This window comes from Pseudophryne corroboree, chromosome 5 (genome assembly GCF_028390025.1).
Source record: "Pseudophryne corroboree isolate aPseCor3 chromosome 5, aPseCor3.hap2, whole genome shotgun sequence".
In the NCBI taxonomy this organism is placed as follows: Eukaryota; Metazoa; Chordata; class Amphibia; order Anura; family Myobatrachidae; genus Pseudophryne; species Pseudophryne corroboree.
In genome coordinates, this window is record NC_086448.1 from 597,795,959 (window position 1) to 597,821,374 (window position 25,416).

Consider the following 25,416-nt stretch of genomic DNA (forward strand, 5'->3'; position numbering starts at 1 on the left):
AGGAATCCCCAGCTATTGATGAGCTCCAGAGTGTGACTGTCCAGGAAGACGCTGTGGTTTTTCTGGATACAGCATCATCGGCTGCTATGGAGACGGAAGCAGAGGCGAGGGGAGCAGACAGCGGCTCAGGAATCCCTGGTGGTGCACCAAGCAAGGTAAGATCTGTGCAGGTGTTGTCAGGAGGGGATTCCTGGGGGTTACCCGTGGCTTCCAAGGTGCCGGGCAATGGTAGCAGTAATGAAAATGCTGTTATAGGTGACAGGCCGGTGAGGACCGGAGGGCAGGATCCAGCGTCGGGTCTATGCAGGGCGCAGGGTGGCATGGAGGATGAGCCTGTTAACATTTTGCTTGAATCTGATGCAGGTCCTAGTGTAATTGTGCAGGCTGTGTCCAAAGAAGTGCAGGGAGGTGTGGGAATGGCAGTGAGGAAAACTGTAATAACTGATGGTTTGGCTCAAGGTCTGCCAGCTCTAGATCCAGAGACTTTGGATGCTGGTGAGAAAGTAGTTGCAGAGTCAATGTATGGGAACATTCCAGCTCCTGCCAGGGTGAAGGAAGCATTGTCGTTAATCAGTGCAGAAGTAAAGAAAAAGAATTCTAAAGACATTCCAGAAGGAAAGGATAAAAATGTGGGGGGAAAACTGCAAAGTGAAAATGTCAATTTAGCTCCTCTTGTTTCTTTGTCAGTGACAGAGGGTGGAGGGAGTGCGGGTAAGCCTAACCCTGATGAAATGTCTTATGCACAGAAGGCGGCAGATATGGGGAAAAATTCTGGAAATAAGGATACAAGATTTGGTGGTGGTAGTGGTGGCCAGAGAGTGAGACGGAACCTAGTACAGTTTAGGTGGGTGGGTGATGGTGACCCCCCACCTAAAACTGATTTTCTAAGGTTAATTTTTTCTCTTGGGGTTACTTACAGAGATTTATATGCCTGTATTCACCCTATAAAATCTGTTGAGTATGATGTCAGCTTTTATAATAAGGAAACATTGTTTATTTTTTGGAGAAAGTGGTCTGTAAACAAGGACAAGAATGGTTACTGTAAGTATGAGGCGGAATTGATGGAGAAGCAAAATGACATAAAAGTGACCATCCTGGTCCGCAATGAATCTATACCTATGGAAGATATCAAGTTTTGGTTAAGCAGGCAATGTGAATTGCAATCTGACATTAGGAAAACGGACCACACAATGGGAGTGTGGGGAGGGGCTTGGTTGGCCAGTGTACGTCTGTATCCTGGGGAGACCGGTATGCGTCATATTCCATCTGCTGCGTACATAGGTCGAGACCGGGTGCAGATATTTTATACTGGTCAACCAAGGACATGTTTTAAGTGTGGTGAGGCTGGCCACCTCAGTGGTGACTGTGGGGGTGTGAAATGTTCGATGTGTGGAGAGAGTGGACATACATCTAGAACATGTAATAAGGTGAAATGTAACCTTTGTGGGGAGATGGGACATCCCTACAGTCGTTGCCCCATGGCAAATCATAACAACAGGGGTTGCATGAATTTTGAGGAAGGTAGTAGTTCAGAAATGGGAATTACTAGGGGTGGAGTAGTTAAAGTGAACAAAGAGAAAGAAATGTCATGGGAAATTGGCAAAATAGTGTCAGAAGGAAGCAAAGTTCAGCCTCAGGCCCAATCCCAGCCACAATCCCAGTCCCAATCCTGGTTTCAGGTGGGAAAAAAAGGTGTAAAAACAACAAAGAGGAAAGTGGAGGAAGAGGTGATTCTTTCAAATAGGTTTGGCGTATTGACAGATGAGGAAGATGAGGGAGAAGTGGTTCTAGAAAAAGGGGAACCAAGACTTAAACCTAGAAGACAGAGAAGAAAGAACAAAGAAAGGAAAGAAGTAATTAAGATGGTAGGGAAGAGAAGGAGGGAGGAGGGAGAAGGGAATACAGACAGTGAAATAGAGGATGTTGCAGCAGAAAGTTTAGAGTGGGATCCAATAGGGATTGAATTGGAGCAAAGAAAAGAGGAGGAGGAGTTTGGGAAGCCACTGTTTGAGGATGAGGAGGTAGGTGTGGAGGTGGTTGCTGCTGAGGAGGAAGTGATGGTGATAGGGAAAGAGGCAGAGAGTGAATCTGACAGTCAGAGCAATCAAAATAATGTGTCTGGCCCTGGGTCACTGGATGCAAGGGAACCCCCTGACCCTGGTCCTAAAGAGGCTGGTGCGGGTGTGGATGTGGTTGTGATTGAGGAAGTGAATGGGGTGGCATGTATGGATTGTGGTGTTGGTGGTGGGGGTAGTGGTGATAACTAGAGTAATGTATGTGCATAGTCCATTTCAACAATCTGGAACCATGGATCCCCATCCTATTCGATGTGCCACAATGAATGTGGCTTCCGTGTTATCCGTACGTGCTCGGTATCTGGCTTTTGAGTTTTTTGACAACCAGAACGTGGACATTTTGTTCTTACAAGAGACCCGGATCAACAGATTAGCAGCCCTTCACAAAGCTAAAAGTGAGTGGAGGCGCGGGCCCTCTTTTTGGTCTCTTGCTGCTGAGCCGTACGGTGGGGTGGCGGTACTTTTTACCGACATGGTAACCGTGCGCAAGGTTGTTGAGTTACAAGTGGGAAGGTGTATGATTTTGGATGTCACTTTAAGAGGACATAACCTTAGGCTTATCAATATCTATGGCCCCCAGTCTCGCTGGGATAGGAAATGTCTTTTTGAAATGGTTAAACCCTTTCTTTTCACGGCCCAGCAAGTCATCTTTGGGGGCGATTTCAACGCCATCATTAGGCCAAAAGACAGGGGAGGCTCCAGAGGACTGAGGCTGGGCTATGATGAGAATTGTTTAGTTAGTATGGCTAGTCAGGCAGGTATGGTTGATGTACACGTTAAACATCAACCAGACCTCACGGGGTACACTTACTTTTGTGGTCAGCGCAGATCTAGAATAGACAGGTTTTTTGTTAAGGAGTCCTCAAGCACTTTACCTTCAGAGGTAAAGTTTGTAGAGTTCTCCGATCACGGGTACTTAAGTTTTGTTTTGAATGCCTCGCAATCCTTCCAGAAAGGAAGGGGTTTGTGGCGTCTGAATGCTGAGCTTCTCAAGGAAGAGGAAGTGAGACAGTCTTTCAGGGAGTTTTTTCAGGCGCAGGAGTCGCTGTTGGAGGCTGGTTGGAGTAGATCGGAGTGGTGGGAGGAAGTAAAAAAGAGAGCCCGAAGTCTTTTCTGGAGGCTAGTAGTCAAAAGAAACTTGGTTAAAAAAAATACCTACTATACTCTAAGAAGGAGATTAGATTTCCTGATCTCTGAACAGGGGGATAGTGGGGAAATCTCCCGGGTGAAATCACAGATGAGAGAACATCAGTATAGCCGTCTATCTTCTTTGATTTTGGAGAGGGATTACGGAAAGTACCACTCCCCGGATCCCTACCAGAGTTGTAGAAGGGGGATTGATGTTAAAGAGATAAGAGGGCTTGTTGATGGAGAGGGTGTGCTTCAGAAGGGCGAAGAAGGCATCCTAAAAGTCATCAGGTCCTATTACGCTGAACTCTTGTCTGCGAAGGCACTTGACAGAGAAACGATGGAGGCATTTCTGAGGGAGACACCTGGTCTTGTGGAGCCAGATGCTTCTTTTGACTGTTTGAACAGCGAAATAGGTGTGGAGGAGGTCAGAGAGGCAATTGGCGGGTTAACTCCCAAAAAATCTCCAGGACCAGATGGTTTAACAGCTGAATTCTATAAAGAATTCTCAGATATCCTGGCTCCTCGTCTTACGGAAGTATATAATACTAGCCTGGGTGAGGGTGAACTCCCTCCTTCCATGAGACAGTCAGCTCTTATTTTGCTGTCCAAAGATAAGGACCCGGTCCATATTGAGAACTGGCGCCCCATCGCTCTTCTCAATACGGACAGAAAGATTCTGGCAAAAATCTTTTTCAACAGGCTAAGGGAATTTTCAGAGCTTGTACTTTCGCCTTCCCAGCACTGTACTGTAAAGGGCCGCAGTACCTTTACTGCTGTCCTTGGTGTCCGGGAGGCTCTTGAAAGGTGCAGGGCTGGAAAGTTGAATAAGTTTCTGCTGGCATTGGATCAGTCTAAGGCTTTTGATCGGGTCAATCATGAGTACCTGTGGGCCTTACTTGAAAGGTATGGTTTCCCTATAAGGGCGGTAAATTGGTTGAAAGTTTTGTATAAAAAGGCAGAGAGCTTCCCACTTGTGAATGGTTGGGTAGGGCCTGCATTTCCAGTAGACTCTGGTGTTCGTCAGGGGTGTCCCCTGAGCCCTCTTTTGTATGTGTTTGCAATCGATCCTTTTATAAGAAGGGTTGAGGGCGGCATGTTGGAAGGGGTGCAGCTGAACCCAGAGTTTCCTTTTAGTGTAGTAGCCTATGCTGATGATGTCACAGTAGTCCTGTCATCGGTGGCAGAGGCATGTGATGTAGACCAACTGATCATGGAATATTCAAGTGCTTCGGGTTCCATAATCAATCAGGACAAGTGTGAAGCTTTCTGGATGGGGGAGGAAGGCAACGAGTTTGATCTTCCGGACAGCCTCCCCAGGGCCAGTCAATGTATAAAAATCTTGGGCATCAAATTTGATCATGGTGACTATGCAAGTACAAATTGGGTCGGGAAACTGGATGGTGCAACCCGTAAAGTAAAGAGCTGGATAGGATGGAAGTTCTCTCTGAGGGAAAGGGTGGACCTGTGTAAAACTTACCTGATCCCAATGTTTTTGTATGTCAGCTATGTATGTTTTTTGCCGCAATCTTTGTGGACTAGAATGAATTCCTTGTTTTTTCTACTTTTGTGGGGGAACAAGATGAACATTGTGAAAAGCGGTATCACTTACAGACCGAGGGCAGAAGGGGGCTTGGATATGGTAAACCCCGTAGTCTTCTTTGTAACAGCTTTTTTAAAGCTTAATGTCGGTGGTCTCTGCTTAGAGACGCCCCCTCGGTGGGTAAATGGCTTTAGGGAATGGGTGTCTCCCTTTATTGGAGTATGGTTAGAGGATGGCAGACTGAGAATTTTTCGGGCTCAGAGAGGCTACCTCCCGATCTATGTGATCCAGTGTCTGAAAGTGATTAGGCGATGGGGCCTGCAGGTGGGTGATATAAGAGATCTCTCGAGAAAGGAGTTGGGGAAGAGGGTCTTGTGTTCCCACTTTTATGTCCCATTGGCCCTGAAAGACTGCCCAGGTAATGTTCTCACAGAAGGATTGAATCTGGTAAATTCCCAGAGGGTGCCTCTGAAGTTTAGGGATATTGCCTGGTTCTCTTTTCAAGGGAAGCTTTATGTTAGGGGAAACATCAAATTTAGAAGTGCCGATGAACGTGTTTGCCCACGGGAGGAATGTCAAGGGGAGGAGGAGACCATGGACCACGTCTTCTGTAGATGTCCCTTTAACATAAAGGTTTACAAAACAGTGTCAGGTGCCATAGGCATCCCTTGCCTTTCGGGGCTCAGTTACCCGGAATGGGTCTACGGGGCATTCAAAGGGTATGGGGGCTTTGATTTAGGCACAATTTTTTTAGTCAGCTTAGCGGTTAGGTTCCACACGTGGCAGGCACGGTGTCTGGTTAGTTTGAGAGGAAAAGTCCTTCCCTGTGAAGAGGTGGTGGGTCGTATTCTTCATGAGGTGAGTCGGATGATGGATCTAGAGAAGAAGAGATTGGACACTGTCAGCTGGTCCAGATTGTGGCGCCAGTTGAAACCCCCTCAGTGGGTGGTGGAAGATATCCTCTTTTCAGTCTCAGGTTCTTTTCTGTCCTGGTCACTTTTTCTCAGCTGATTAGGTTTTGTAGTTTTTTTTTTTTTTTTTTAAAGAAGGGGTTTGCATACACCTTAAAATATGCAGATATGTCACTCTAGTTATAATTATTTGCTGGTAGTCCGGCATGTATGGAGGGTGAAAGGTATGAATGAAGGTAGGATTGTGGATAAATGTGGGAGTGTATGGAGGTGGAGGGTTTATGATAGATGGATAAATGTGTGTTAAATGTTGAGTCAGCTAAGTGGGAAATGTTGGGGGAGTTCCCTGAAATGGATTCACAGAAATTATGTGGATCAAGGAAAATGTTTAAAATGAAAGTATGATAAAGTGATGGAAAACATATTTGAGTTATGTAAACGGTAAATATCATGATGTAATGATCTCTATTTATTTATTATGTATATAATTGTAAATATGATTATAATGTTTATATTTTGTTATAAAATGGAAGCTGTGCATAAATAAAAACATGCCCAGGCACATATACTACTGTTCTCTCCTGATGTAACCCAGGCACATATACTACTGTTCTCTCCTGATGTAACCCAAGCGCGTATACTACTGCTCTCTCCCTGTGTAACCCAGACGCGTATACTACCGTACTCTCCTGGTGTAACCCAGGCACATATACTACTGTACTCTCCTGGTGTAACCCAGGCACATATACTACTGTTCTCTCCTGGTGTAACCCAGGCTCATATACTACTGTTCTCTCCTGGTGTAACCCAGGCGCGTATACTACTATTCCTTCCCTGTGTAACCTAGACGCGTATACTACTATTCTCTCCCTGTGTAACTCAGACGCGTATACTACTGTGCTCTCCTGGTGTAACCCAGGCACTGTTCTCTCCTGGTGTAACCCAGACGCATATACTACTGTTCGTTCCCGGTGTAACCCAGACGTGTATACTACTGTGCTCTCCTGGTGTAACCCAGGCGCGTATACTACTGCTCTCTCCTGGTGTAACCCAGGTGCATATACTACTGTTCTCTCCTGGTGTAACCCAGGCGCATAGCCTACTGTTCTATCCTGGTGTAACCCAGGCATGTATACTACTGCTCTCTCCCGGTGTAACCCAGGCATGTATACTATTGCTCTCTTCCGGTATAACCCAGGTGCATATACTACTGCTCTCTCCTGGTGTAACCCAGGCGCATATACTACTGTTCTCTCCCAGTGTAACCCAGGCACATACAAAACAGCTTCAAGTGGGCAGCGAGGTAAAGCTCTTTTTCTTTATATACCATGCTAGGTGGCGCCTATAATGGCTGGCCACTCCTCTCTGGTCATGTGCTCACACCCCTTCCAGCATATGGCAACGCCCCTTAGTGGGCCCCTGTGATTGCATTTCCCTGGTGGGCCCTTTATGCCTCAGTCCGACACTGTATCTGCCGTACGACCAATGGAATTGTTTTTTCAGGCTGCGAAACCTCAGCCGGAGCGTATCAATCAAATGGCCTATATGGGTTTCTTTGCTAACCCCTTGTGGTTGCGGCACCTAAACAAAAACCTTGCTGACCTTTTGGTCTGCGGTACTCTAAACCTTCGCTGACCTTCTGGCCTGCGGTATCTGCTACCTTGCTCCTTTGTACCTTAATCAATGTTAACGTGAGCAAGCCACTCTCATGCCACCAAGTGTCCACTCACCTGGTGTGGTCTCCTACGGGATCCCGAATTCCCTGGGTCCACAAAACCTTTATTGTTTGCACACTCACGCTCGTTCACTCAAATACACTTTGGTTTTTTTTCTGTACAGAAAATTAACTTTCAATCAGGTGAACACCTTAGTACCAGAGGTAATACAGTAAAAAAGGTTTAATTTAAACTAAATCTTGGACACTGAGCAATTTGTGCTATTATCACATGGCTACCGTTTCGCGCCTAAACTAAACACTGCTATTGTGTAATTTGTACTTAGCAGTTGTATCCTTACGCACGTTGCGTAAACATGCGACCGTGCGTACGTCTTTACGTTGCGTACGCAGTCCCGTACTTTATCCGAGACACGTGTACAAAAGACCGTACGTCCGCAGTAGTACAAATCCCACACTTCTATAAATGTAAGCGATATTAACTATAATCGCTCACTTAACACCACACACAGTTTCTTCTGTATAAACCTTTACAACTAGGCCAGGCTGCGTATGCGTCTTACACTTACTTCCTTAAATATTAACTCTATATTTTAACTAAATAGAAACAAATTTCTCAGCACAGGTCAAAATGAATCTAATAATCATCAATAATTCAAATGGTATGATTCATATTGGATAGCTATCTTGCAGAACATACATTGATATAAACACACACATAATTATAATATTATATATATGTACCATTCACTGGTCTCCTGAGACTCATTTACCCATTAAGTGCTTCTAATTTGCATATGAATGCTATGTGCTATTGGCTGCCTGTAAAGGTGGGTTTTTTTTCACTGCTAGGAAAAAGCAGTTACACAGGTTAATTTGCATTTCAATGGCTATCTTATAGCAAACAGAGTTAACTGAATCTTAGAGAAAAAAAACTTTTTTTTTTATCTGTGTGTACTTCTTACATCAAATATTCATCTTACTATTAACTTTTCACTAGGCCCAGCTGAAACTATTTGTAATTGACTATGGCATGGGTTAAATAAATGCATTGGTAACTCATAAATGGCGATTTCTTTTTGACCAAGGAGGGCTGATTATTCCGGGCAGTGAAAATCAGCCATTTAGAAAAATGACCTTCCCAACATGGCCGCTGCTCCTCCCCCTTCCACATCCATGAGGGTTACACAAAATGGTGGACAAGCCATGTGGTTAGTCCAAAATGGAGGACAGACCATGCAGCTTCCTTTGTCACAAAGAAATCACACACCATGCAAGCCCCTGAAGTTATTTAAGGCCTGAGTTAAAAAAAAACACTATATCAAGGCTTTTGCAGCAACTTTTAAATGTACTTTTACCCTACTTAACAGATAAGCAATCCAATCTGAATCAAACACAATATGACTCATTTGAACCTTGTTTTGCAACAATCTGATCAGATATGCAGAGTACAGGTGTATGCTTGTATTGTGTGCGCATTTGGCGCCAAACAGAAATTCACAGACTTTAAAAATAGCTTTGTATATTTACCTTACGGATCCCACCAGCATCCCTACAAACCATGCAGAGCAGACGCCATCTAATCAGCACTAAATTTAGGGTTTTCAGTGTATCCACCAACCAGGAGAAGGCTTACGTGGGATACCTTTCCGCCCTTTGCTGATAGATAAAGTCTGCGTAAACCTGCTAGGCTGCGGGTATGAAGAAAAAATGGACGATGCCCCCAATTGATAATGGTGATATTATCTTAAACCATAAAGCTATACCTTTAAACACACTTTTACCATCAGCCGCTACGGCCGCTAGACTTAATACACACGCTACGCACTTCGTACTCTATTTGCGTACAGAGTCCCGTACGTCGTACGTACTTAGCATACAAAACGCTGCGCTGGGGGTACAAAGTACACACAGCGCGCACACAATCAGTTGATAAACTTTAAACCTTGTTAGTGATACAATGCAATGATATGGTTACACTTTAAACCTTTATGCAGCAAAGCACTGCAATGATGTTATACCTTAAACCTTTATGCAGCAAAGCACTGCAATGATGTTATACCTTAAACCTTACACAGTGCTGACGGCATAAAGTACCCGCAGTGCGTACACCTTATCAATACACTCTTAAACCTTATACAGTTAAATACGCTTTAAACCCTAGCAGGGAAATGAGGACACAATACCGATATGTAGTTGAACACTGGGTTCTAAGGCCACAGTGGATTATTTGAAAGGGGATAACAGTACAAGTTATACAAGTTATATAAGTTATACACTACAGACCTAACAAGATAAATCTACAACAGAATAATGGCTACAGTCAATGTACATACGTGAGAATGTTCGCTTGCGCAACCCGGCCGGTCCTCCGCTTATCATGTAGAAAGCATTCAGAGTCTTCTGACCGTCCAGGCAACAACAGGCTTTTTATACACAACTTCCATATACAATACAATGGTCACTGTAATCCCTTTGTCTATTGGGCACAGAGATGCATCTCTACATTACAAGAGAGGTCATAGGTTGATTTGAAAAGGTGGGCGATGTCTTTCTCAACTGCTCTTGTGGGTGGTATCCTCTGGATTCCCCCCACATACATAATATACAGTAAATACAGTTTAAACCTATATTCTGTTTCTGCATCTAACTATCCTCAGCTACATGCGATCTTCCTCAAACCAACACCAGAATGTTTCCCTTAAAATACCCTACAGCTGGATACCAAACACCACCTTGTAACCTTGTTCTGTCCCCTCCATTTTTCGACTTTGACTATATATATATATATATATATATATATAAAACTTCCAGCAGATCGGCACTCAATATAATAAAACACAAATACCTCGGTGCACCCAGTCCAAACACGTGTCCACAGGGGTCGCTAACTCCTTTGTGATGCGATGCGTGTTGTGTCCTAGCAACAGGGGTGGTTGCGTCCTGTTGTCTTAACAGCGGCGTCGCGTCACTCTGGCGCACCAGTGGGTGACGTCATTGCGGTGCGCCGTGCCAGCGGACGGGCCGGGCTCCTGCACAGGTGTGGGTGTTTTCTGGTACTTTGGCTCCTTTATAAGTGTGGTAAGTGGCGCTTTGTATTTGTCTTGGTCACGTTTATTTACAGTTACATATCCTGATGACGGTGCTGTGACACCGAAACGTCGATGAAGTTTTGACATTTTTGGATTACAAATGCTATAATCAAAACCCTGTGAGTGCCGTCCTCTTTCTTTGGAGCTATATATATATTTGTGTGTGTGTGTGTGTGTGTGTGTGTGTGTGTGTGTGTGTGTGTGTGTGTATGTGTGTGTTAGTGTGTGTGTAAATAGATAGATAGATATAGGGCCCACCCCATTACAAATCCTACTTTTCCCCTGAAATTAGTAGTATAGGATATAACTTGCTGCTACTCTACTACTGCCTCATCTAGTGATGAGCGGGTTCGGTTTTACTCGGTTCTCAAAACAGCATCTTATTGGCTCACGGATGTCACGTGTTTTGGATAGCCAATAAGATGCCGTTTTGAGAACCGAGTAAAACCGAGTAAAACCGAGTAAAACCGAACCTCGCTCATCACTAGCCTCATCACCTCTTTTGTGCTAAGTAGTAATGTTAGGAATATAGGGCTTGATTCAGGTCCCAACAGTAGTGCCACTCATACTGCAAAGTACCAATATTCGGTACTTTGGGCATATGCCAGACCTGTCTCCTGCCATTTGGAGATGAGAAGGGAGCGGTGATTACCACTGTTTCCAAAAACAACAATGGGGGTAATTCCAAGTTGATCGCAGCAGGAAATTTTTTAGCAGTTGGGCAAAACCAATTGCACTGCAGGGGGGGGCAGATATAACATTTGCAGAGAGACTTAGATTTGGGTGGGTTATTTTGTTTCTGTGCAGGGTAAATACTGGCTGCTTTATTTTTATACTGCAATTTAGATTGCAGATTGAACTCACCACACCCAAATCTAACTCTTTCTGCACATGTTATATCTGCCTCCCCTGCAGTGCACATGGTTTTGCCCAAATGCTAAAAAATTTCCTGCTGCGATCAACTTGGAATTATTCCCTAAATCAGTAATTTTTTATGCAGTACCTTCACAAATTATACTTGTTTTTCTTTACAAGACTTTCTGAAATAGCATTAGTTTGGTTATCTACAGTATCTTTACATGCCAAAGACAATTTCCTAAAGAGACCAAACACAGGAATCCCAAACCTTCTTCCAGCAGGATGCGCTTGTGTCCTGCCACGCAAGGGAGGGACAAAGTTTAGGCATTAGGAGGGGGGGTTAGGGTTAGGGTGCAGATATGGGAAGGGTATGGTTAGGTACCAGGGAGTTAGGGTTAGTCACTTGGAAGGGGAGGTTAGGTTTAGGCACCAAGAGGGAAGGGTTAGGGTTTTAGTGTTAGTCAGCGGGGAGGGAAGAGTTAGGGTTAGGCACCACTGGGGAGGTTCAGTGTTAGGCACCACCAGTGATGGTTTGGGTTAGATTTAGATTTGGGTGGGTTATATTGTTTCTGTGAACAGTAAAGACAGGCTGCTTTATTTTTACACTACAATTTAGATTTCAGTTTTAAAACACCCCACCCAAATCTAACTCTCTCTGCATATGTTACATCTGTGCCACCTGAAGTGCAACATGGTTTTGCCCATTAGTGTGCTTTTTTGGTTTGCTAACAAACCTGAATAACCCCCCATATACTACTACTGACAGATATATGGGTGCAGATTCCAATTTTGATTAGATCTTAGATTCGTGGACACACCCTTACAATTTTCTCACTCTACAGTCTGCCGGCCTCTTCACTCTTGGTCCTGCCTTGCTAGTAGTGAGGTATTATATGGATGATTTGTGTCCGTTACTCAATAGACACTACCTGCATAAATGGGTTTTTGTGCAGTGTAAAAATGCATTTTACACTAAGTAAAGTGGCATATCCCCAACTCTGAATCAAGCGCAGAATGATGTACAATGCTGTCAACTGTAAACTTGTTTTCAAATGTTATGTTACAGTGAAACTATTATATCTACTTCTTCCCAGTGCTCTTGTTTTATTTTAAGAGTTTATGCACACTGAAGTTGGAAATGTATTAAAGTTGCAAGGAAGCTGTCACATTATAATACAACAATTCTTCTGCCCATATATTTGTCCTCTAACCTTTTCAGCAAATGCATTTTCCTGATTGTACAGTAAATTGAAATAATTGAGACTTTACACTGTAAGTAATTTCATATGGAGCTTGAGTTTAGTGAGTGAATCACAGCAACCAAAGTTGGAAGTTATTTATAAAATGTCCTAGATGTGCATGGCAATGTACACACCTGCATCAACCCTCAGGACATATCTTCTTATACAAATGTGTCCTAATTAGAGATGTGCAGCGGAAATTTTTCAGGTTTTGTATTTTGGTTTTGGATTCGGTTCCGCGGCCGTGTTTTGGATTCGGACGAGTTTTGGCAAAACCTCCCTGAAAATTTTTTGTCGGATTCGAGTGTGTTATGGATTTGGGTGTTTTTTTTCAAAAACAGCTTAAATCATAGAATTTGGGAGTCATTTTGATCCTATATTATTATTAACCTCAATAACCACAATTTCCACCCATTTCCAGTCTTTTCTGAACACATCACAATACTATTTTTAGTCCTAAAATTTGCACCAAGGTCGCTGGATGATAAGCAAAGCGACCCAAGAGGGCGGCACGAACACCTGGCCCATCTAGGCACTGCAGTGTCAGACAGGATGGCACTTAAAAAAAATGGCCCCAAACAGCACATGATGCAAAGAAAAGAGAAAAAGAGGTGCACTGTGGTCACTGGACGGCTAAGCTAAGCGACACAAACACCTCAATATCACAGGAATTATTCGTTCTAATCAATGGTATTATTGGTCCAAATCACTGGAAGAAAATGACAAAATCACTGGAATTATTCGTTCTAATCAATGGTATTATTGGTCCAAATCACTTTAAGAAAATTACAAAATCCCTGTAATTATTTGGCAAGATCACTGTAATTAATAATTATAAATCACTGATATTAATTGGTGAAAACTCGCTATCGCCTGCCTAGTGAAGTGGAATCTAGATGGGATTTTGTACCGGGGACACAATAACTTCATCAATTGTCTAAATCCCACTGCACTATTGGCAGAAAACGGGCACACGTCTAACAGCGCACTGATTATACTGAGAACTGATTATACTGATCACTGATGATACTACGGAGAACTGACACTGAGCAGCGAGAACAGCACTGGACTATTGTACTGTAGTATACTGGTCACCACAATGCAGCACTGATACTGAGCACAGATATTAAGCACTGATCAGGATACTAGAAGTGACACAGAGCTGCAAGATACAGCAATGGCCTACTGTACTGCTACTGTACTATATGTATACTGCTGGTCACCAAAATGCTGCACTGTCCTACTATATACTGCTCACAACAATGCAGCACAGATATGGAATGGATACTTGCAGTGACACAGATCTGCAAGATACAGCAATGGCCTACTGTACTGTACTACTATAATTATATACTGGTGGTCCCCAGAATGCAGCACACTGAGCACAGATATTACCAGGTATATCTCACACATCGCTCAGTACAGATTACGGGATGTATAATCACCAGGTGTATAACACACGTCGCACAGTACGGTATACAGTATGCAGCTCTGGAGGGATCAGTATTTGGCAGGAAGGCGAGGCCTGGCCCTGGCAGCAGAGTGACAGGCGACCGTATAGTAGCAGCCAGCTCCAAATCTGGCAGTGTGTGGAGAGGGATGGGGTGAGGGAAGGAAACGAGCGCTGGAGTGTCTGAGCGGAGGGCTTGAAAGTTCAGGGGGAGTGAGGCGGGAGCTGCTCTTCCATAGCAGCGCACAGTGCGGTGACGGAGTCTGACAAAGGAGGGAGGAGGAGGATTGGGGCAACTGGCCACAGGGGAGCACTGTGCCGCAACCATCACTTGCAGGGGGAGTGGAGGGAAACACATCCTATCTGCCCCAGATAAGTGACTTCTGATCAGAGCAATTGAGGGTCGGAGTTTTTCTGAAAGGTGGAAAGAAAGCATTTTTTTTTTTAATGTAGACTGGAAGGACTACAACAAACTTGGAGTGACTACACTTTTCACCCTAGTTCGGCAGCCCTGCTGCCCTTTAATACACCGATGAATGAAGACTCCATTTGGAAAGGTGGCCACAAAGCGGTCAAGAGCTGATGCAGCACATGCAGGTGTTTCTGCAAATATGATGAAGAAAAGAACATCTCATAAGAAACATTGAAACAATATGGGACCAAGTAAACCAATCTACCAGCCAAGGCAAAATATTGTAGGCTGTAGAATACAGCATGGGTGGAAAGAGGGCAATGGGCCAATAACCCAGTGGAAAGGAACAGTTCTGGATCAAGTACCAGTGAATCCCTCCCCCTATCTTATAAAGTATGATGGATTTGATTGTGTCTATGGACTTGAGCTTCACAAGGATGAAAGGGTGTCTGCTCCTGAAGTTCTATCAGACAGAGTTGCCTCATCCCGAATCAGCGATGCCCATTTGGCTGACACAATGATTGGTAAAGCAGTGGAGCATTTGTTTGAAACAGAGGATGGTTCCAAGGATGAGTGGCGAGGGATGGTATTAGCACGAGCACCTGTTATAAACACATGGTTGTATTATTATATAACCTATGAAAAGGACCCAGTCTTATATATGTATCAACTTTTAGATGACTATAAAGATGGAGATCTTCAGATCATGCCAGACCCAAATGATTCCCCTCCAGCTGAAAGAGAACCAGGGGAGGTTGTGGATAGCCTGGTGGGCAAGTAAGTGGAATATGCCAAAGAAGATGGCTCAAAAAGGACTGGCATGGTTATTCATAAAGTTGAAGCTAAACCATCTGTGTACTTCATTAAGTTTGATGACGATTTCCATATTTATGTCTACGATTTGGTGAAGACATCCTAAATGGGATTCTGTACTTTTTTGTTTTTTTGCCAAACGTAATCTAATGTAAACATTTGTAGAAAGTCGCTGCTTTCTGACTACAGAAATGCTCAGATATTCCTGCGAATCCACAATCCCTTGCCAGAGGAAAATTAAATTGAGAAACCGTTGTTTGAGAACGTTTGTTCTCTTTCCCTTACAAAGGAACAAACCACTTTCCAAGAAGACTGACATTTTTGGGATTATGGAGACATAATGTTTTTGAATATAAATCCTAAAGCCGGTGGTGTATTAGAGCAAAAAGAGTGCAAGAGACCAGCCATGCACTTTCTGAAATATTATGACAAAATGTTACTGTATTTCATAAGCACTCATTCCTAACTCTGCTAAATACTGTTTGGTATACTGTATCTGGCTACCATGAGGTAGTTGTCCATTATTTCAGCTTCCATTGACCTTTTTGAAAGCGGTAGAAGTTATCAATTCTTTTTTTTTTTCCCCTATTTTTAATTTTCTCCTGCACAGCCCAGTAAAATGTTGCAATGTTAAGTATTGACTTGTGCCTTCTGGGGGTCCACTTCTTCACCAAACCCAGCCAAATCTCATCCTAACCCTCTGTTCCACGTTCTCTATGTACCCCATCTGTGTCACCCATGTCTGTCTACCCCTCCCCTTTAGATTGTAAGCTCTCACGAGCAGGGCCCTCTTCCCTCATGTGCTTATACTTTGTCTTACTTTAATAATGTTCAACTGTACCACATCCAGCAGTCTTCTGCCACCTGATACTTATTCCAGTGTCATCTGCTGATGTAACTATGTTTATTTACCCTGTACTTGTCCTATACTGTCATCAACTGTAAGTTGCTGTTTTCCTGTTTGATTATTTATGTACTCTGTAATTGGGTGCTGCGGAACCCTTGTGGCGCCATATAAATAAAGGATAATAATAATAATATAGCGTGTATAATCCCCAGGTGTATCTCACACATCGCTCAGTACAGTATATAGGGTGTATAATCCCCAGGTGTATCTCACACATCACACAGTACAGATTACAGGATGTATAATCACCAGGTGTATAACACACGTCGCACAGTACAGTATACTGGGTGTATAATTAATTACCAGGTGTATCACACACATCGCACAGTACAGTATATAGGGTGTATAATCCCCAGGTGTATCTCACACATCACACAGTACAGTATATAGGGTGTATAATCCCAAGGTGTATCTCACACATCGCTCAGTACAGTATACAGGGTGTATAATCACAACATGTATCACAAACATTGCACATTACCATATACAGGGCGTATAATCCCCAGGTGTATCTCACACATCGCTCAGTACAGATTACAGGATGTATAAAATCACCAGGTGTATAACACACGTCGCACAGTACAGTATACATGCAGGTCACAACAATGCAGCAGATATTGAGCACTGATCAGGATACTAGAAGTGACACAGAGCTGCAAGATACAGCAATGGCCTACTGTACTGTACTATATGTATACTGTTGTTCACCAAAATGCTGCACTGTCCTACTATATACTGCTCACAATAATGCAGCACAGAGATAGTATAATTGACACAGAGCTGAAAGATACAGCAATGGCCTACTATACTGTGCTATATGTATACTGCTGGTCACCAAAATGCTGCACTGTCCTACTATATACTGCTCACAATAATGCAGCACAGAGATAGTATACTAGCTCTCCCGATGCATGGTGTATTGAGGCTAGATTTATGAGGACTAGAGATGTGCGGAGGGCACTTTTCATGTTTTGTGTTTTGGTTCTAATTCCACTTTCGTGTTTTGGCTTTGGCTTGGTTTTGCCAAAACCACCATTTCGTGTTTTGATTTTGGTTTTGGATCTGGATAATTTTTTAAAAAGCATAAAAACAGCTAAAATCACAGAATTTGGGGGTAATTTTGCTCCTACGGTATTATTAACCTCAATAAAATTCATTTCCACTCATTTCCAGTCTATTCTGAACACTGAACACCTCACAATATTGTTTTTAGTCCTAAAAGTTGCACCGAGGTGGCTGTATGACTAAGCTACGTGACACAAGTGTGCAGCACAAACAACTGGCCCATCTAGGAGTTGCACTGCAGTTGCAGACAAGATGGCACTATTCAAAAACTAGTCCCCAAACAGCACATGATGCAAAGAAGAAAAAAAGGTGCAATGAGGTAGCTGGATTGCCAAGCTGAGCGACACAAGTGTGCCGCACAAACACCTGGCCCATCTAGGAGTGGCACTGCAGTTACAGACAGGATGGCACAAAAAATACTAGTCCCCTAACAGCACATGATGCAAAGAAGAAATAGAGGTGCAATAAGGTAGCTGGATGGCCAAGCTAAGTGACATAAGTGTGCAGCACAAACACCTGGCCCATCTAGGAGTGGCACTGAAGATACAGACAGGATGGCAAAAAAAACTAGTCCCCAAACAGCACATGATGCAAAAAAGAAAAAGAGGTGCAAGATGGAATTGTCCTTGGGCCCTCCCACCCACCCCTATGTTGTATAAATAGGACATGCACACTTTAACAAACCCATCATTTCAGAGACAGGGTCTGCCACACGACTGTGGCTAAAATAACTGGTTTGTTTGGGCCCCCACAAAAAAAGAAGCAATCAAACTCTCCTTGGACAAACTGAATCTACAGAGGCAAAATGTCCACCTCATCCTCATCCTCTGATTCCTCACCACTTTCACTGTGTACATCCTCCTCACAGAGTATTAATTCGTCCCCACTGGAATCCACCATCTCAGGTCCCTGTGTACTTTCTGGAGGCATTTGTTGGTAAAGGTCTTCCCGGAGGAATTTATCATTCATATTGATGAACATCATCTTCTCCACATTTTGTGGAAGTAACCGCCTACGCCGATTGCTGACAAGGTTGCCGGCTGCACTAAACACTCTGTCGGAGTACACACTGAAGAGGGGGGGGGGGGGGGGGCGCAACTTAGGTAAAATAAAGCCAGTTTGTGCAAGGGCCTCCGAATTGCCTCTTTTTCCTGCCAGTAAACATACGGACTGTCTGACATGCCTACTTGGATGCTGTCACTCATATAATCCTCCACTATTCTTTCAATGGTGACAGAATCATATGCAGGGACAGTAGACATATCAGTAATTGTTGGCAGGTCCATCAGACTGGACCAGATGTCAGCTTTTGCTCCTGACTGCCCTGCATCACTGCCAGCGGGTGGGCTAGGAAATCTTATCCTTTTCCTTGCAGCCCCAGTGGCGGGAGAAATTGAAGGAGGAGCTGTTGACAGGTCACATTCCGCTTGAGTTGACAATTTACTAACCAGCAGGTCTTTGCACCTCCGCACTCTTGTGTCTGCTGGAAAGAGAGATACAACATAAGCTTTAAACCTAGGATCGAGCACGGTGGCCAAAATGTAGTGCTCTGATTTCAACAGATTGACCACCCTTGAATCCTGGCAAAGCGAATGAAGGGCTCCATCCACAAGTCCCACATACTTTGCGGAAGCGCTCTGTCTTAGCTTTTCCTTCAATTCATCCAGCTGCTTCTGCAAAAGCCTGATGAGGGGAATGACCTGACTCAAGCTGGCAGTGTCTGAACTGACTTCACGTGTGGCAAGTTTGAAAGGTTGGAGAACCTTGCACAAGACGGAAATCATTCTCCACTGCGCTTGAGTCAGGTGCATTACCCCTCCTTTTTCCTATATCGTAGGTGGATGTATAGGCTTGAATGGCCTTTTGCTGCTCCTCCATCCTCTGAAGCATATAGAGTGTTATATAAGACAATATGTGGCACAGGAATGACTGGAATGACTGATGGACAGGACACTACCACTGGTCTGATGCAGCACAACACAACAACACTGTAAGGGACTTGTGGTTGTTGTTATTATTATTATACGGCAGCAGTGGACATATAGCAGCAGCGTATATCATTACTGGAGTGACTGATGAACAGGACACTACCACTGGTCTGATGCAGCACAGCACAACAACACTTTATACAGCTACACTGGATATATGGCAGCAGAGAACACCAACCCTGTGACTGGCTGGACTGATGCAGCACAATACACTGACTACACTGGACTGGACAGCACAACACAGCACCACTTTATACAGCTACACTGGATATATGGCAGCAGAGAACACCAACACTGTGACTGGCTGGACTGATGCAGCACAATACACTGACTACACTGGACTGGACAGCACAACACAGCACTACTTTATACAGCTACACTGGCAAGAGAGGACACCAACACTGTGACTGGCTGGACTGATGCAGCATAATACACTGACTGCACTGGACTGGACTGAGCAGCACAAAACAGCGCAAGACTCGCCACCCCACTCTCTCGCCCCCACAGAGACACTGAACACTGAAGACACGTCCTCTCAATACACTCTCCGAGACTGGAGTGAAAATGGCGGCGACGCGCGGCTCCTTATATGGATTCCAAATCCTGCGAGAATCCGACAGCGGGATGATGACGTTTTGCTGCGTTCGGGTTTCCGAGTCAGGCGGGAAAACCCGAGCCCGGCTCGGAACCGAACTCAGAAGGCAAAGTCCGGTAGGGTTCGGTACTCTGAGAACCGAACCGGCTCATCTCTAATGAGGACACATCTGTATTTACGTCATTTTTAAATTCTGTAGGTGCCTGCAGCGGTGCAAAACTTGATACAGTAACTCACAAAGTATTGTTCAAAGTCCAACCACTTTCTTTACACTATGGGGGTAATTCCAAGTTGATCGCAGCAGGAATTTTGTTAGCAGTTGGGCAAAACCATGGGCACTGCAGGGGAGGCAGATATAACATGTGCAGAAAGAGTTAGATTTGGGTGGATTATTTTGTTTCTGTGCAGGGTAAATACTGGCTGCTTTATTTTTACACTGCAAATTAGATTGCAGATTGAACACACCACACCCAAATCTAACTCTCTCTGCACATGTTAAATCTGCCTCCCCTGCAGTGCACATGGTTTTGCCCAACTGCTAACAAAATTCCTGCTGCAATCAACTTGGAATTACCAACTTTGTCTCCTAAATTCTCCCTTTTTATGGCTTGCATTAACCATAAGAGTGAGGAGACAAAGGCACTGTCTTTATTACATTTGCCAACTGTGGGGTAAATTTACTAAGTTGTGAGTTTTTGTAGAACTAGTTATGTTGCCCATAGCAACCAATCAGATTTTACTTAACATTTATCTAGCTACTACTAAAAGAAAATAGATATAATCTGATTGGCTGCTATGGGCAACATCACCAGTTCTAAAAAAAACTCCCACCTTAGTAAATTTCCCCCTATGTGTATGTGTGTGTTGAACTCTTTGAAACAGAAATGTAAATCTCTGCATAACAAAACAATATGGAGATGCAAAATGTAACCTTAAATGATAGGGTAAGACCTCAAGATCATCAGCTTTCGGCTGGTTCACAATAGCCATGAAGTGGACGCACATGCTCCTTTTGCTCATTGCAATATTGCATTGCAATTGCATTTCTTCACTAATTCATAAAATTAGGCATATTATTGTATCTACTCCAAACTTCAGGAGTAATGACTTAAGTCTACCCAACTCCTTCCTTGTACCTGTGCAAACTGCTGGACCTCTGCAAATTAGATCATCCTGTGCACTCTGAAAGAAATTTGGGTGCACTTATGCAGTGTGAATACAGTATACAGTAGCTGATTTTGCACTGTGTTGCTCCCATTTATTTCTATTTAGAGAGACTTTAGTAAATCTCGAGTATACCGAATAATACTGCAAATTATTTTGGTGGATCCATTGGAAAGAAATGTATTTGATAACAGATTTACTGTAGTTTGATATTTTTTATTTCATAAGCATCCAGTGTATTATAGAAAAAGCATTGAAACATCAAACAAAAGTATTATAATCTCACAACGTAATGTGACATTTAATCATACACTGTTAGAGCAACTACTCTGAAATGCCAGCATGATGGTTCAGGTGTCATTCAGTGGGGTGTGTTATGTAGATTTGTTATTATTTATTTATTACCAGTTATTTATATAGCACACACATATTCCGCAGCCATTCACATCAGTCTGTGCAATAAGGTCACAGACATTTGCTAAGTAGTCAGGTTGTTGAGGAATAACGCGTCAAAGTCGTGATCTTTTCCCTTAGAAAAAGCATTGAGTGGGGTTGTGCACAGTTTTACACATTACACCTTACTCAGATTGTAAAGAACACAGGGGGTAATTCCAAGTTGATCGCAGCAGGAATTTAGTTAGCAACTGGGCAAAACCATGTGCACTGCAGGGGAGGCAGATTTAACATGTGCAGAGAGAGTTAGATTTGGGTGGAGTGTGTTCAATCTGCAATCTAATTTGCAGTGTAAAAATAAAGCAGCCAGTATTTACCCTGCACAGAAACAAAATAGCCCACCCAAATCTAATTCTCTCTGCAAATGTTAAATCTGCCTCCCCTGCAGTGCACATGGTTTTGCCCAATTGCTAACTAAATTCCTGCTGCGATCAACTTGGAATTACCCCCACAGAGAAGTGCTGTCATTGACAGTATTAATAAAAATGTATTAAAAAATATTTATCACAATATAGTGAATAAAACCAAGTATCCTGTGGTTTGAAATATAACTAATATCATGCACCAAACATTAATAGCTTAGATTAAAATAGTAGCAAATAAAAGGCATATTCAAGACCTCCCCTGAAACAATGGAGCCACCTGTGCTTCAGATGGAAATATAGCACTTGTGATTAGAGAAAGCTCCTTATATTAAGCTGTCTCCTTACTGTTAGTGGGCGCCGGCTGCCCTCACCGCTAACAGCGGTGCAAAGGCGGCTGACAGGAGCAGTGGATGACAGTGGACGGGACTCTCAAGATGGCGATCAAAGAAGCAAAGATTCAAACCATTGACCGCTCAGTGATTCCCGCGAGTGAGCTGTCAATGGTTTGGATCTTTGCTTCTTTGATCGCCATCTTGAGAGTCCCGTCCACTGTCATCCACTGCTCCTGTCAGCCTCCTCAGCGCCGCTGTTAGCGGTGAGGGCAGCCGGCGCCCACTAACAGTAAGGAGACACCGATCCATTTTATTGCAGCAGAGGCTGGGGTAAGCACTGCACTAAACTGTCTAAATAGCGTTATAAGCTTAATTGTCATTGTGCTGTACATGGAACAGTGCTTATTAAGCTGCCTGAGAAAAGCCTCATAAATATTGGTTAACAATACTGGGAGCATAAAGTTGCTAAGCTGATTGTAACATAGTGGACAATATAAATGTGAACAGCTTACCATATTCACACTATGGATGGACTCTCAAATTTCCAAAACATCTAATGAGCTCATATGTTTAATTAGCCCATGTGTGGAGCTTAATATAAGGAGCTTTCTCTAATCACAAGTGCTATATTTCCATCTGAAGCACAGGTGGCTACATTGTTTCAGGGGAGGTCTTGAATATGCCTTTTATTTGCTACTATTTTAATCTAGGCTAATAATGTTTGGTGCATGATATTAGTTATATTTCAAACCACAGGATACTTGGTTTTATTCACTATATTGTGATAAATATTTTTTAATACATTTTTATTAATACTGTCAACGACAGCACTTCTCTGTGTTCTTTACTATTTTTATGATTTTTTTGAGGCTCAGCACCTCAATTTGTGAAGCCGCAGTCAATGATAAGTATTTTATTATAGTTGTCTCATAGCCAATATACTAGCGCCCACTCATTTTATTTTTCTTACTCAGATTGAATTGAGTAAAAAAAAAAACATTAAGAAATGACAGATGTAACCACACTCATCCAGCCTGTGGCATGGCCGCACGAGCACACGTGCTGCGCCTAGGCATGTTTGCACCTTGATATACAAACATGTCCCAAGTTACAGCGCTCATGTATTCCTATGGGCGCGTGTACTCAGGCGCACACACACGTCCTGGTCATGGGCACACTTGCAGCCCCTTTCTTGCCGCAAGTATGGCAAGCTGTATGCTAGATGAGCATGGCTACATCTGTACATCATGAATGTTCGTGTCTGACTCTATTTATGTTGCCTGTGATACCAGCATTACTTTATTTAGGCTTTTGCTTCATTTGGCTACTTCTTTCTTGTATCATCCCATGTACAGTCATTTAACTATCTTCCTGGGGTTTATTATTGTTCATTATTAAGCACTAGCAACAAAGCATTTTTTTAAAGGTACTGCGCAATTCCGGGCTCCGCAATGCATAAATTAATGGGTCAATGACTGAATTGCACAAAATAAGTGTGCAATTTATGTAAAAAGTTGACATATAACAAGAACAATAAGGATTCTGTGGACAGAATGAATATAAAAGTAGATGAAGAATAAATGGAGACCAGCAGCATATAAAAACACCCAATAAAATGGTCAGTGTAATAGCTCCTTTCATATTTGTCCTTTGCTGCACAGAATTCCATTGACCAGAGAGTGAAGCTATTTTTTTGGCATGTGATTGAGCCAGAAGGAACATATGGATGTAAAGGCAAACTATAAACACTAATAACAAAAGAAACATAACAGTAAAACACAAAATTGTTATGGTATCATGAAAACAGATAACGATACCTATTCCACAACCACCGCAACATATCCAGATTGCAGCCAAAATAATCCAAGCTCTTCTGAGGGTCATGATGTTATGATAACGCAGGGCATAGAAGATGGTAATGTACCTATCCGCGGCGATAGCAGACAGGCTAAATATCGATCCAAGTAGAGACAATACAAAGAACCAATCCATAACATCGTCTATCTTTTTCTCATATAGACCCTGTTTTTGAAGATGACCAAGTCGGATCAAAATCATCATGATGTTCTCTAGAATTTTGTACACACTTGCAAGGATATCAGAAACTGCTAAGCTGCAAATAAAATAGTACATAGGCAAATGCAGCTTCTTGTTCTTGATCACTGCAGAAAGGACGAAAACATTCTCCAAAATGCCGACAGCTGAAATAGCAAAGAATATTTCTTCTGGGATATTGATAGTTAAGCACGTTGTAAGATTTGAAGACACAGATGTTATATTGGAGTAATTAACACTTTGTTTCATCATTTCTGTGGATGTCTCTATCTTCGTATTGTCTTAATTTGTTAGCTTCCAATAGTCTTGTATTACATGAATGTATTTTTCATAAAACAGTGATTTTGTACTGCAAAACAATGCAAAAAAGTATAAGTAGGAAGTACAGTAAGTGTATGTAAGTAATATATGTACCTTTTCTACTTCCAGTACATAATAACATACAGTGTAATAGCATCACAGTAAGTTGTACATTTTTTATCTATAGACAGAGCATGAGGCAGGTGAAAGGCATAATCAAGGGCTAATCACTCATAGTAGTATTTATCCATGCTGCTTTTCCTTGCTATTTAGTACACTGTAAAAAACAGAAATGGTTTTATAATCAGACAACGCAGACTGGATGAAACACAATGCTGTTTAAGAAGGAAAGAATAGTACAGTAATAGGTAAATAGGATCAGGTGCATTTGCTAGTCTTAATTTTTGGAGTACATACAGTAAATATGCTGTAATTAAAATAGTGTACAGTATACTTTGGTCCCATAATACACTCTTGCAAGGTTAATGACTCTCAATGGTTAATGGGTCTAGGAATACAGTAGACTGGAGCAGCACTGCATACAATCATAGCTATAATAAAGTGGCTAGTATACTGTGCTTTTAAGATAGGAAAACGGTATACAGGCAACAAGCTGTCAGGACCTGGAGTTTAATACATCAGCCCTTAACTGCTCACTGGTGTGCGCCCCTCCAGAAATCCCATTTGCTGTACCAAAATCATTCCTGCAGAGGGGGCTACTGCCTGTAGTGTGGCCTAACTTCCCTGGTGATCCTTCCCACCAACTTCCGTCACTGAGTGCTGCCATGTTGCCTGTGGTTAGCTGATCTTGATTCCTCCAACCACAAGCACCGTTCCAGTCAGCTGACTCGCTTCTTCAATCCACGCACAGCAAGGGGGATAAAAGGATTGATCTGACACTGTGCAGGTGCCATGAACAATATCACTGTTCCTAGCTGCGTTTCTAGGCTCCACATTCCTGTGCTAAGTTACCTGAGTTATGGAACTACAGATC

General features: G+C 42.9%; 1 protein-coding gene across 1 annotated transcript; it reads right to left on the reverse strand.

The window, feature by feature from the left end:
* Positions 1-23,443: 23,443 nt before the first annotated feature.
* On the reverse strand, positions 23,444-24,467 carry MC2R (melanocortin 2 receptor). The gene has a single exon (XM_063924974.1). The coding sequence runs from the start codon at positions 24,372-24,374 to the stop codon at positions 23,469-23,471; it is 906 nt and encodes a 301-aa protein (XP_063781044.1). The 5' UTR covers positions 24,375-24,467; the 3' UTR covers positions 23,444-23,468.
* Positions 24,468-25,416: the final 949 nt, after the last annotated feature.